Raw genomic sequence first — 14,440 nt, forward strand, 5'->3', positions numbered from 1 at the left:
TACAATTTTAAAAATTTATAAAAATTTGCCAAAATTCTGAAATATCAGTAAATCAATGTCTCAATGTAAATAATCTTTATATAAACATTTTCTGTGTAACACAAAATTAATTACATTGTAATATTCAATTTTGTATAATTAATTATATAAACAGATATATTTATTATTGATTATTTTTTTAACTAATAATTATCAATATCTGTTTTTAATCTCTATAAAATATCTATCTATCTATATTCGGCTTATGGCATCTGACATCGCCTTCCGATCTCCAAGATTTTTCCTGGAGCTTTCTGTTGCAGTGTCATTTTTTTTTTACTGGAGATAGGGTGCAGGCCTATCATCAAAACCCCAACCTGGAAGACCAGGGTGTCTCTTTGTCTGGCATCTACTCTTTGACCTCTCTGGCTAGGGTGGCCCTACCAGTAGCTAAGCTACTGCCATCATAGCTCTCCAAGTCATCAGTGTACGCAAGCTCCTCCACCACAACAAGATAGACACACCAACGGAGGAGCTCTATAAAATATTCCTTGCATAAATCTTTTTCTATAGTTAAATCATCTCATGCCATAAATATTTCTATAGCTAGATCACACCTAAAATGTAACAAGTTTTTAGCTAGAACACTGTAAGTTGTAACTTATAAATTATGTATTACAGAAACAAACTTACATCCTATAAAATCATTTCAAAAACAAGATCATATTTGATTATTTGAATATTAGATAAATTTTTAAAGAATTATAAATGATTTCAAAACATAAGCAACTTTGATTCTGTTTTTGTAATTTTTACTAATGTTAAGAACAATTTTTCTTAAAGATTTCATAATCTGAAAAACCTTTGTCATCCCACTTAGTGATTATCTATTTCTAATACTCTGCGTAATATAAAAATAATGGTTCTTTCCAAATGTTACGTCATTTCAAAATCAGACATCAAATTCTATAGAATGTGGGAAAACAGCCTTGTGGAAAATACTTGAAAATTTATTAATACATCAGTTCAACAGTTTAGCTGTTTTTGATGCCTTTTTAGTTTACATTCAACTTTTATAATGTACCAAATATCCCAAGTCAATATTAAAACATTGAAATGGTGATAAAAAAAATTAAAAAAATTGTTTTTATATGTTCAGAAAAAAACTTTGTTCTAATTATACATTTAATTAAAATGCTAGGCAAAAGATGGTTTACTTGTTTAAGTCATAAATCTTCAAAATTTGAGAAAAATTATCAAATCCTTCGTCTGACTCACAAAGCTTAATTTTGCCAATTTTACAATTTTATTGTTCTTTAATAAAATTGTATTGTGCCTTCCTCATTCTCGGAAAATAAAATTTCCTATAAATTAGGAAGACGATGACTATAAAAAATTCTTATGCGAATAAGATTTTCAAAATGTATTATTTATAATGAAATTTGCAGGAAGTAAACATGTTTTGGATTTTAAAAAATTTATATCTGCGTTATAAAAATTTAAATTAAAAATTTCGCATTTATGCAAGTGACAATAATATAATTATCAAAATTAAATTGTCAATGTGGTCTATATCGATACTCCTCCCCATATGCTTTTCAGATATTTTTACAATATTAGGCAATTTGGGTGATTTTTACCGACCATTAAATGAAAATATTAAATATTTAAGAAGATAATTATTAAAGTAAATGCATAATTAAATTTGACATTGCAAGAGAAATTGGCCACAGTTAAGATTTCAGAACTTACATTATTATTCTCTTGAATTAAACTAATAATTTTAAAGGTGTATTAACCATTAATACTGCAGGTTGCTTTTATACATATGACATTTGATTTGGCTTATTCTTTATTTAAGATATATAAGAATAAAACTTGCAGCTTTTTCCAAATTTAAAAATGTATTGAGTGAATCATATTATGATCATCTGTGATGTATCTCATTGATGTGAATTCAGAAAACCTTAATGGATATTGATAAATCAAAAGTTACCTACTCTTCAATTGATTTTATTGGCAAAGAATATTCTTGGAAATATGTCTGAAGTCCAAAACTAAAATTATTGTTATTATTGTGAAATATCTAATAAAATATTTATTTTAAACCTTTATCTTTTAGTAAAGATTTATATTTTATTACATAAAACAGTATCAATGAATGCTTTGATGTGTGGAAAAACTTCGTAATTAAAACTTTTAGAAGCATGTATCATTGTAACGTAAGTTTGTATTATTTCTAAAGACATTTGAATATTTACATGCAGACATTTCTAAATTAGTTCTTATAAAGACTAAGAATACAAAACATTTACTTTAATGGAATTTTTTAAAATTCAATTAAATTAGCATTATTAAAATGCTAATTTAATTTAGGACATTAATAATATTTTTGGATAAAAATCAACAAAAATCAATAATTTGATGATTTCTATTTAATGATGTTAACATGAAATTTGTATATATCTTTTATAATGTCATTTTCCTTAAAAGTTTTACCTTAATGTTCGTATCCAGAGAACCAGATGCAATAAAATCGCCGTAAGGATGAAAATCTAAGCACTTTACATTAGATTTATGTCCTGTAGAGTTCGTACAACTGTAAAAGAAAAAAATTATTATTATTTACTTAAATTATATAATTTTATTAAATATACTAAACAATAGCATTTTTAAAAAAGTTTACTTTTGGCAGCTTCTAAATCCCAGATCTTCAGTGCCCCCGACATAGATCCGGCACAGACCATATCTTCTAAATGGCTGAACTTAACGCATTCTACGGAAGTGGTATGACCCGTCAAACTCTGAAATAAATTATTTTTACTTCAAATTAATATTCCTAATATAATTAATTAACAAACAATGTCTTAAACTTATTTTAATACAGAAATTAGATCTCAAAATTTGTAAAACAGTGTTTCCAAACTTGATTAATTGATGACCTCTTTTTAGTTTACTAGAAGACAAAGGAACATTTCTTCTTGTTATTCGACAAGAGTAGCAACCTACAAAATTGGAAGCACTGATCTAAAAACACCAACAATAAAAACTAATATCCAAAATTATTATCTAAAAAAATTTGAAACTAGCCTGTAATTAGAGCTTTTACCTAGATTTAATACAGAAAACCAACTAAAATACTATTTGCGTTTGTGTGTTTGTTTATATATATAAATGACTATAAAGATAAAAACAAAGAATAAAAGTCAGTACAATGATTTACGAGGATCCATTACAGACAAGATTTAAAGGTTATATTACATATTGTGAACATAAATGAAACAAAAATCCAAGTAAAATTCTAAAGTTCTGTGCATGATCTATCTGATCATCAGTATTTCATATTTAAGAAAAACCAAAAACTTAGTAAGTCTTGTCAATAAAGATCCTATGCAAACATAAAGTCATTGATAATTAGATATTGTTATAAAATACATCAGACAGATATAACAATACCAAACATATTAGTAGTTATATAGTAAATACACAAGTTACCTGAAAAAAAATTGATGCACATAATTGGTAGTTTTGTATTAGAAATTTCAAATTAGGCATATCTTGTTCCTAATATTACAAGTAAATGTTCACTCATCATAAAAATTCATGTCGTTATTTTTCCTTTCTAGAGTAATTGACATAATTGAAGTATAACTAAGCTATTGTTTACAATTATTTTCTATTAATAAGATTATATCCTGAAATTTTAAGTGATCATTATCTCGAATATTTGGAGACTGAAGAGGAAAGTTTTGGCATCTGTACTCGATTGACTGTTGAATTTAGATTAATGAAAATTTTAACGATCTTAAGTGCTATTTTATGATATTTGGCTACTTAAAATTGTTTTAATAGTTCGTTTTTATGTAGATAGAATTGAGATTTAAGATATGCAAAGTGAAACTACAGATTTCTTTCATTTAGCAAATAAAACTTTACAAACTTTCTATAGTAAATATGGAATTATTTCAATATATAAAAATTAAAAGTATTCAAATTATTTAAAAACTAATACCATAAATTTATAACTAATTTAAATTTCTCTTATTTGTAATAATAAAATTAATATAAAAATTATGCTTTGATAAAGCACTCTTAAATATTTATAATCCAAATCCCTTTGAGTCTTTCTGGCTATCTTCAAATGCTTAATTACTTCTAAAACAACAATGTTTCTTAAACATTCTGAACGTTTATCGTTCTTTTAGAAGTAATTAAACAGTTGAAGACAAGCCATAAGGCTCAAAAGCACTTGGGTTTTAAATTTTTAGAAGTTTGCTGCATAAAATGATAATTTTCATACTTTATACATGATTTATACAGTTTGGAAAATTCATTTTCTATATATTAATATAAATTTATTATTATATTCAAATATAATTGATAAAACAAAAATCAAATTATAATCAACAGTCAATCGAAACTTGCAACTTTATTTTCAACATTTATCATATTATTATTGGCTTCATCATCATTAAAATAATTTAGAATCTTCATATTGATATTTGTTTACTTAATACAATTTTAGATATTGATAAATATTATATAGATTTTTGAAGAATTTAAGATTCATTTAAGCCAGCTCCACACATTTGGCATTTGCCGATCGTCAAATAATTGCCTATTTGTCTCCTTTGATTTGGCACAACATACAGACGAGAGGCGGGAAATGGCAAATCTCAAATAATAGTCACAAGTAAACCACTCATATGACTTGGTATCAGCCAAATGTTTGCTCGGCATTCGGCAAATACCAAATGCACGGGCCCATCTTTAGACACTTTGGAAAGTTTGTTGCAAGAGAACATCTATAATAAAGTAAAAAATAACAGTATTTATATCAATTCTTGAAACACTTTCAAGCCTTTCTTCTTATTCATTCTCTGACAAAGAGCTGAAACTTTATATAGAGCAGAGTAATATAGATTCTCAAGTTACTTCCGAAGAACGTCATCATCAAAAGTAGACAATTCTAATGCCACACCATTTTGTTAGGATCTCCAATAAAGCATGAAGTAGTGGACTTTGATAACTGGAAAAATGTATTTTGAAATAAGATAATTATTACTTTTAAAAATCTAAGTTCATCTCTAAATAAATGTTAATTAAACAAAAAATAATTATGTAAAAATTTTTTATTGTACTGTATTTTTAATTAAAACATCTTTGGTAAAGTTTTTCATAATTAATAAAATAATTGGGATAATCTGTGGAGAATTCATTTTGATTTAATGTTACAAAAACTTGTTTCATCAGAATTATAACTAACCAAAACATTACTTCAAAAAATATATTTAATTATTTGAAATTTTTGAAAAGTAATTGGTTTAATTTATAGCATATAAAGCATCAGTACTTTTCAAATTCCATTTCTCCAATTTTAACAAATTTATTTTTAATAAAACTACTACTAAACAATAATTTCAGACAAAAAGATAGCAAGGGTCCTTGCATGATTTTTCCAATGCTCAAACAGGAGGTTAAGAGGACCAGGAAGAAAATCCAATAATTTCCAATTATAAGTTCTAAAGTTAGAAGAAAAAGAGAAAGCTTTATGTGTTTGTAGCATGATCAGTTTTTTAAAAATTGCAAATGTCAATAATGAATAAAATTTCCATTAAGTCTGACCCCACTTGAGATACGAACGCCTACCCCTCTCACCAACTTATAATGTCCGAAGTGTAAGTAGCATTAAGCCACCATATATACAAGTATTATTTCCAAATTTAAAAATGTTTGGTTCATGGAGTCCTGAAATATAAAGCAAAATATAGGACAACACATACACACCCAAACAGAATTTTTGTTCCCTTTATCAATGTTTTTAGAATTGGGAAACTTCAAAACGTTGAGAAATGCAAAAGACCTGGAGAGGTCAAAACCTGATTGATCACAATATTTTCCTTCTGTTACTTTAACAGTCAGGTAAATAAATAAAGTAAAAAAACTAAATACGAAAAATTTCAGTCCTTTGATTTTCAAACAAGAGTTTTTTTTTTATTGAAAATCTTGATATTTTGCAGTTAAACTTCAATGCTTTGCATGTAATTCAGAATTAACAGAATTTTTCAGAAATTTTTCAATAACAAAAAAAGTTTAAAATAAATTTTAATATCTGTAAACAAGGATGAACAATGTTTTATAAACCTAACTAATTTTTCAGAGAAACAATAAATCCCTCCCCATAAATAGATAATTGAACTTAAAAAATTAAAAGATATTTCATGTTAAAGCTTTTAAATAGATTGATAAAAAATTTTTATTAACTTTGACATGCAATTTTACAATATATGGAGTTAACTTTCTTGAAGATATGCCAGATGAATGTCAATATCCCATTTTTTAAAGCCATATTGATTAAAAGTTTTGCAAAAGTAATACTTTGATGCGTAATATCTAATTTATTATTAGATTGCAAAACCTTTCTTTTCACTTAAAATAAACTAGAACTTATTTGTGTTTTTAACTTTTTAAAATTTAGAGAGGGAAGGAGGAAGGGGAAAAAAGTAAAATTTATTACACTATTAAGAAAATTAAAAATAAATAAATAATCAATTATCATCTCATTAAACTATTGATTATTTTGGAAATTTAAGAACAAAATTCAAATACCCATTTCATTTCTATATATTTATTAAAACTGAAAAATTTCCATTAACCTATTTTTATAATTTGGCTTTTAGATTAAATCTATAAAAAAAAATTATTTTTTAAATTGTTATAATTTGATCATCTAAATAATTCTTTGTAACTTTATTAAAATGAACAAGAAAGTAATTTTTATTGTTTCTAAATGTTTGCATTATTAGTATTTAAAGTAAACTGAACTAAAAAATTATTCATTATAAAGAAAATTCTACATTTATATTTAAATAAACAAGCACCAATTTTTTTTTAGTTTGTTTCACTGTATAATTTGTATATAGATGTACAAAAATAATTATATATATTATACATACACACCTCAATATAGTGCCCTCCTAAATAGTGCTATCCATAAAGCATCAATGAATGTAAATGGGTCTTTATCAAAAATATTAAAATGGCAAACTTTGGCAAACTGAATTATTAAATGTGGAATTTGCAATGAAAATTCCTAAACTTAACTTATCACTAAATCACAACTTCTAAACTCAAACTCACTTATACAGACCTCATTACTAAATACAATTCTTTGTGGTTCTTCAGTTTAGCGGTCCTATTCGATTTAGTGTGCAAATTGTGGCACTAAATCAAGGTTCAACTGTATTTTATTAAAACTTTGAATAATCACAAAAAATAACAATTTAATAAGCATTTTCCGCATGCAGAAGTTTATTAAAAAAATTAAACCATTCAACAAAACTGACCTAACATTGTCTAAGAAATATAAGTGTTAAATAACGGCATCAAATTCAGCAATGAATGCAATATAATATTACTGTGTACTTTGAATTTTCATGGAAGAAATCTTTTAATTCATGACATTGTCATTGTATTATGTACAACGTTGACAAGAAGCTGTAATTCTCATTAAAATTTACATTTATTTTAGATTAAAATGCACACACACTATACTTTTAAACTCTTTACTGACACTTAAATAGAATATCCAAACAGATAAGTATCAGGTTGCTTACTATATAAACAGATCATAAGACATTCTCCAAGAGAAAAAATATTAATTGCTATTAAATTGATATTTTATAATTTAATTAGACTAGAAAAAAGTTTGTTGTACTATAAAATTAAAGCTATTTTCAAATTATTATTATATTTTAAAATATATTTTAAAAAAAGCAGGATTTTCAGATGAGTACAGTATTTACAATGGCCTCATTATTATATTAAATTCTCTGAGGACTTATAAAAATGGGTCAACAGAGAAGGTCAAATGCATAAAATAACCATCACAAAAACTGTATTGTGTGACATCTCTCAACCTAAATTACTCCTTATATTTGCTTAAGCTTATTAATGTATTTTGTGTGTGGATTTAATGCGAATCCATTTTGTAAGGCGATTACAGTCTATATAACCGGCTTTATTCTGCAGCTTACGACTTTACAATAAATTACTTAATTTCGAATTATATCAGACCATATTCGAATTTCGGCATAAATCTAAAAATAATTACATAAAATGATTTTTTAACGATTTTCTTTGCTTTTTATTTGTAGAAAAACATTGTTTATACCAAATACATTTAATTAACCCACTTCACAGATTTTTCACCCATCAGAAAAATAACATTTTATATATCACTATCCCTCTAATTAACTGAGCGTATACATATATAAAAAAATATTTTTTATTGGTCACTATTTAAATCTTAACCTATTTGAAAGAATGGGCTACATCATTATTTTCCCACTCCAACAGATATTAAACAAAGATATCATCTATTTTAGATTATTAAGTGGCTTATTTTAGAAAAAAAACTCCAGTTTTTAAGCTAAATTTAGACTTTAAAAAGGTGTTTTAATTAATTTAGAAATAAAAAAAAACTTGTAACAATTTATAACTTGTAAATTAAATTAAAACACTCCAAAATATCACAAATTAGGATAAACTTGATATTAAAATGAAAACTAACTTCAGTTTTTGAGCTAAATTTATACTCTCAAATTAAATCAGCTCTCTTTAAATTATAATTTAATAAATTAAATATAAGTTCAGTTTACAACACGCAAGTTAAATTACAACGTTCAAAAAATTAATTTTCTTAGTAATAATTGCAAAAATTGATATTTAAGTAATTGCAATTAAAGCATTTTAATGGCGTTAAGGAAAGTTGTGTTTTTGGCGTTAGATTATCGCAGTTTTTACAGGAAATTGCAAGATATATTTTTTCTTTTCTTGGAAAAATAATTGCCATTACGGTTGCAGTTTCTCCCCATTTATTAAAACAGTTCGCCCGCCAGCTGTGTTAACGTCTGTCGTTTCCGACGTAACGTATCTCGTTAAACAATTTCGTATCAATAAGCGAAACTCGTCCTATCGAACTACTTTTCAAGGCTTTCCCAGTAAGAAATCCCAATAAGGGTTGCTTAGCGACATTCGAAAACGTACAAATAAACAATGTGGACGAGAAGACAACCTTACAAGGAACGTGGGAGGTCGAATTAAAAATCCACGCAAATTCCTATGACGTAATAGATAAGGTCGGCAACGAATTTTTATCATAAATTTTACACCGAAAAGACGTGGGTACGAGTTCACCCCCTTGTTGGAAATTGTTTAATTTAATATATATATGTTTCTGCATTAAAAATGGCGGAGTGTCTTCAAAAAAATGCGTTTAATTAACGAAAATTCGCCTTTGTGGAAGCGTATTATAGGCCATAAACCTAAAGCAATTCTGCGAATTTAATGTGGAAAGCATACGAGGATTCGGCGAACAAGAAATGTATTTGCGGTAATAAATATATAAATAATTAACTGCACGATTTATTGCAAAATCTCTTAATTTTGCCAGCGTACTTCCCCGGATCCGATCCTGGTCATCTTAATATTTGAAAATAACTAGTCTATATATACGTGTACATATAAAAAAAAAGAGGACGAACGTGTTTTCCCACCTACATTCAACACAAAAGGGACAGTTGCCAAACACACACACACACACACTCAAGTAAACGAAAACAAAGCAGATAAAACGTAGGCCCGTATATAAATACACTGCTTCCGCGTTCCTTCCAATAATAAAAAAAAAGTATTAAAACTACAAGATGACCATTTCCAAATGGCCTGTACGACGACCCGATTGAAAATAACCGAAATAGAGGAAGAGCGTACGAAACCCAAATATCGCCACTTTGGCATATTTTCAAGAGATATGACCTTTCACTCCGGCCACAGAAGAGGGGAGACACCGCAATCAATTATTGCACAACCTTTTCCTCACTCTCCATACATGGCTTACTGTTTGACTTCCTTCGCGACACGTGGTAGGCTTACACCACGTGGTACGGTAACTTCGTGACGTCACATCCGGATAGAATTTTGAGCGGAAATAAGAAAGGATTTAATTATTTGAGTCGGGTCGGCCGAGTTTACGACGGTACTTCACAAAAATGCGAAAAAAATCCGAGCCGAAACGCTTTTCGAACGTTATAACGCGTTAAAAACTTTCATATGTTTCTCGTCCGCGAACTTTAAACCCCGTTCGCGGGGTGGAAAACAGAAAAGTACTCATTAAACACCTACTCATTTACATAACTCGACAGGTGTGCGCGCTTCAGACACTTTTTCTTTCGCATTTTTCGCGTGCCCAACTTTTACTAGCTAAAGAAAGAAAGAAAAAAAAGGAAAGAAAGTTTGTTACATCGTCTGTTCGAACTGACGCATTAAACCAAACGGCACACCATTTTAAAAGGGCGCCCCTCGTAGAATCGCTCGTATTTTTCGAAAAAAAAAGAAAACCCATTCAAGTTCACGAACCTAAGACACATTAGAACTACTCACGCTTCTTCGAAATCGCACCGTATCTAATAGATTAAAAATAATAAATCGTAAAAAATGATAAAGATGCGTGAAATTTAAGCCGTCAGAAACGCGCGAATTAGACAAGCAGACGACATTTGCCACAGTTCGTCTGCTTGAGGTCGCTGACACTAGCGCGTGCCAAACGGACCGTGAGAAGTTTATTCCGAGAAGCACAATGACGATTACCCTTTTTTTTATTTAAAAAAATATTCTTCTTCTATTAATACCGCTATAGATACGCCTAATAATAATATACATGAATTTTTAATTTAAAAAAATATATATTTCTTACCATTATGCAATTGGGTTTGCCGACTGCCCATAGGTTGACTTTTTTATCTTCTCCTCCCGTCACCATCACCCTTCCCGACTTCTTCCCTAGAGCGAGGCAGTGCACGCTCGCCCCGTGCGCAACAAACTCCTCTACGAAAGGAAAAAAAAGGGGAAAACTTGCGTTAAACATAATCCAAAAAGCGAAATACTTATTCAGTAAAGAAGATTAATAACAATAAAGTGGCGACATCGGAAAACGGGTCGATGAGAGTCGCTCGTGCGAAATAAGCGTAAAGCATCTTTTTGAGACCGTTACGAAGAGAAAAAGTAGAAGGGAAATAAAAAAAAAGCAACACGAGAAACAGTCGGAGATATTACTCTCACCCCATTGAATCGAATAAGTAGCGGCAGTCCAGTTTCTCCAATCCCTCTGGAAGCCAAACAGTGAAGCCGAACTTCTCAACATGTCCCCCGTCCGAACCGAACTAAACGTTTGGTTTAAACGACAATTCCAATGTCAAGTGCCATTGGTGCACCACCTGTACCACGGTCTTTCACACCGCCGTCACTATGGCTACGAAGATTGACCCTTTATCGAGCCGTATCAAAACAAAAATTCCCGATGTACAGTTACATGCTCTTTACCCGTATTGCACTGTTCGCAAGTTTAATCTCTCTCCTATAGTTCTGTTATCTGTAACCTTATAACACACATCGACATCGGAAGCTGATTTTTCGCGTGGATGAAGGTTAATTATTTAAATATGTAAAATTTCCTGGTTTTTTAGAATTAACATTTCTAATGCGATCAATAAAACCAGTTAATTTTGTTGACCTCTCTAAGTTATCAAATTCATAATTTACACTTTATTAGTATTTTTATATAGAACGAATATAGATATTTAATTAAATAATAAATTTTAAAATACTTAAATATTTCTGAAGATAGAGTTTCTAAACCAACTTTAGAGGCCAGGCAAAAGTTCTCTTATTTGCTGTGCTTATATTTTAAAACATCAAAAATCATCCATCGACAAATTTGGAGTAAAACTTTAATTTTGTGTAATGGGTTCCTGCGGAAGAGGTCTCGGCTTAGTTACCAAGGCAAAATGCATGAGAGGTAACATGTGGTTTTTGATGTTTAACTTTTCTTATTCACTGTGCTAACATGTCACGACTCATCACTAAAGTTGGTTATTCTTCACAAAAATTTAAATATTTTAAAATTTACTTTTTAATAGATATTTAATGTTTAATTTGCCATCAGCAGAAATCTCAAACTTATCCAGAATCCTATGACAAGATTAATTAACAAAATCAGATTATAATAAAAAAAAAATATATATATATATATGTTAATTGATTTTTAATTTTTAAGTAGCTTGCCTAGTTAAGAACATATCAATCACAAAATCTTCCTCGATCATACAAGGAAAAAGAACCAATCGCTCGGCGATTAGTTTTCTTGTATATTCGTATATAATCGATACAAGAATATACAAAGATCAAAAAGCTTTTCTAAGCCATAAATATTACAACAATATTATTAGATTTACATTTTCACTCATTCCGCTACTTAATACATTTGTTTTTAATTTGAATTTAAAATAGATTCAAAACCAGGAAGGATACTAATCTGATAAAGTTTTTGTGTGTGTGAGAGAGAGATAAGTAACAAATCTTGAAAACACTCCAAAAAAATAAAATGTTTACTACGCAAAGATTTTACATTTAATAGTGCTCTTTAAAATGAAGTCACATTTTGTATGCCACAGGAAAGTTAAATATTTTATTATTTTTATTTAGAATATAAATTTTTAAGTATAGAAACATCCAAAACACCAATAAAACTGATTTAAAAAAAATTAAATAATTTAAATAAAAGTATTTAAAGCCTTAAACTAAACTGGAGCTCATCTTTAGAAGCATTAATTATTCTGAAAAATATTACATTATGATGTTCCTTTTTCTTCTTTCGAGTAATTTATATCCCTGAAAACGAACCAGCAAGACTAGAAAGCATTTGGGTTTTAAATATTTAAAGAATTCACTCCAATTAAGCTTAAAAATTAAATTTACTGAAATTTTTATCTTTTCTAGACACAAACAAAATTTAAGTTAGGGAATATCATAAGCAACAGTGACTCCTAAATGACTATATTTTAAGCAGGTTCAATACTATGAAGACAAATTTCTATTAAAGCCTTTACACAACAAAATTAATATTTTCTTAGAGACTATTTAAAGAAAGCATAGTTTGTTTATAAATTATTTTTGAAAAATATTAGCAGCATACGATCATCTACATTGATGCAAGACAATTACGTGTGCCTAATTTTAATCGTAAAGACCATTTACACACAATATTCGTCTGACTTAAATTGTTTACAATGACTAAATTAAATCAGTTGTATGAGCACTAAAGTACCTATTAAAATGAAAAAGCGTAGTATTACACTTGCAAGCATAAATTAGTGATAATATTTAGTTAGATGCTGTTTTAATCCAATTAAATCTGGAAAATATCACTTTGCAGTTTTTCTAAATTATTGCTTCTGATACTCACTTCAAATAAAACGCATGTGTGTATTTTTTTTCTTTGAATGTGCACAGAATAAAAAATATTATTTACACATTATGCTCAAAATTTGGAAGGAAAATGTAAAAGTTCAGATTTATCTAAATATATTTTAAATTTAGAATACATTTTTTTTTCCCAAGTAAAGCTAAAGGAAGAGATGTTCAAATATTAATAGGATGTTTATGCAGAATTAATGTCACTTAGAAGGAAGTTGTTGTAATAAAGAAGTTCACGTATCTTTCAATGCTTCTAAGATTTTGCTTAAAAAACTGTCCTGATAGGAAGTGTGTCTAGCTCTTTATATAAAAATTTTAATATGTCATCCTACAGGTAAGAGACAACTGATAACATAATTGATCTTTTCATGATATAATTTTAATATCAAGAATGCAGTACTGTACATAAATCAATCACCACAAATCCAAAGATATTTTAATAAATTTAATTTTGTTTATAATTTTAATTTCAGAAAACCTAACATTAATTTAAACAATTTTCACAAATGTTTATTATAAAGTAGCCAATGTTTTTTTTGTGAGTGACAATATTAAAGCTTGATCTGTATCAAAATTTTTAATTATTTTTATTATTCATTTCAAAGCTTTTTATCGCAATTACGAATCAAAAATTTTATTCTAGTTTATTATTTAAGTATCTTGCTTATCAGTTGAAAAATCATCATCATTCCACGTAACTAATAAAGTTATAACTGCAGAGGGAAGAAAAATAAATTTTAGACGAAGTATACGCTGTAAAAATGCATACCGTATTATTCTTGTTCATTGCTAGTTGCCTAGCAAATTGCATGAGTGATTCGTAAGATTTTTATCAAAATGTATAGTATTTAAAAAGATGTGAATCAAAAATTTGCATGAATCAGTAAACAAATAAGGAAAAAAAATGAGGAAATGGACACATTTCTTTTCTATGCTAATAAAAAAAAAGGATATGGTATTGGTACAAATTTCTCCAAGAACATTTGTTACACTAAACTACATGTTTTGCAAAACAAATAATCGTATGTACAATATATATTTTACCTGAGTAAGTATAAGTTTTAATCTGAAAACCCTCTTATTACAAGAGTCAAAGATCTTTTAACTGATTAACTATATTCCACTCTAAAATAAAAATTTACTGAAA

At 28.0% G+C, this 14,440-nt stretch overlaps 1 protein-coding gene across 1 annotated transcript in view; it reads right to left on the minus strand.

The window, feature by feature from the left end:
* LOC136989548 (katanin p80 WD40 repeat-containing subunit B1-like) overlaps window positions 1-14,440 on the minus strand; it is a 58,537-nt gene that overhangs the window by 17,033 nt on the left and 27,064 nt on the right. Inside the window, 4 exon segments of the mRNA XM_067287762.1 lie at window positions 2,479-2,567; window positions 2,570-2,578; window positions 2,666-2,783; window positions 10,736-10,866. Of these exon segments, the coding sequence (XP_067143863.1) occupies window positions 2,479-2,567; window positions 2,570-2,578; window positions 2,666-2,783; window positions 10,736-10,866 (347 nt within the window).

Source organism: Centruroides vittatus, unplaced genomic scaffold (genome assembly GCF_030686945.1).
Source record: "Centruroides vittatus isolate TY-2023 unplaced genomic scaffold, ASM3068694v2 scaffold_654, whole genome shotgun sequence".
NCBI classification, from domain to species: Eukaryota; Metazoa; Arthropoda; class Arachnida; order Scorpiones; family Buthidae; genus Centruroides; species Centruroides vittatus.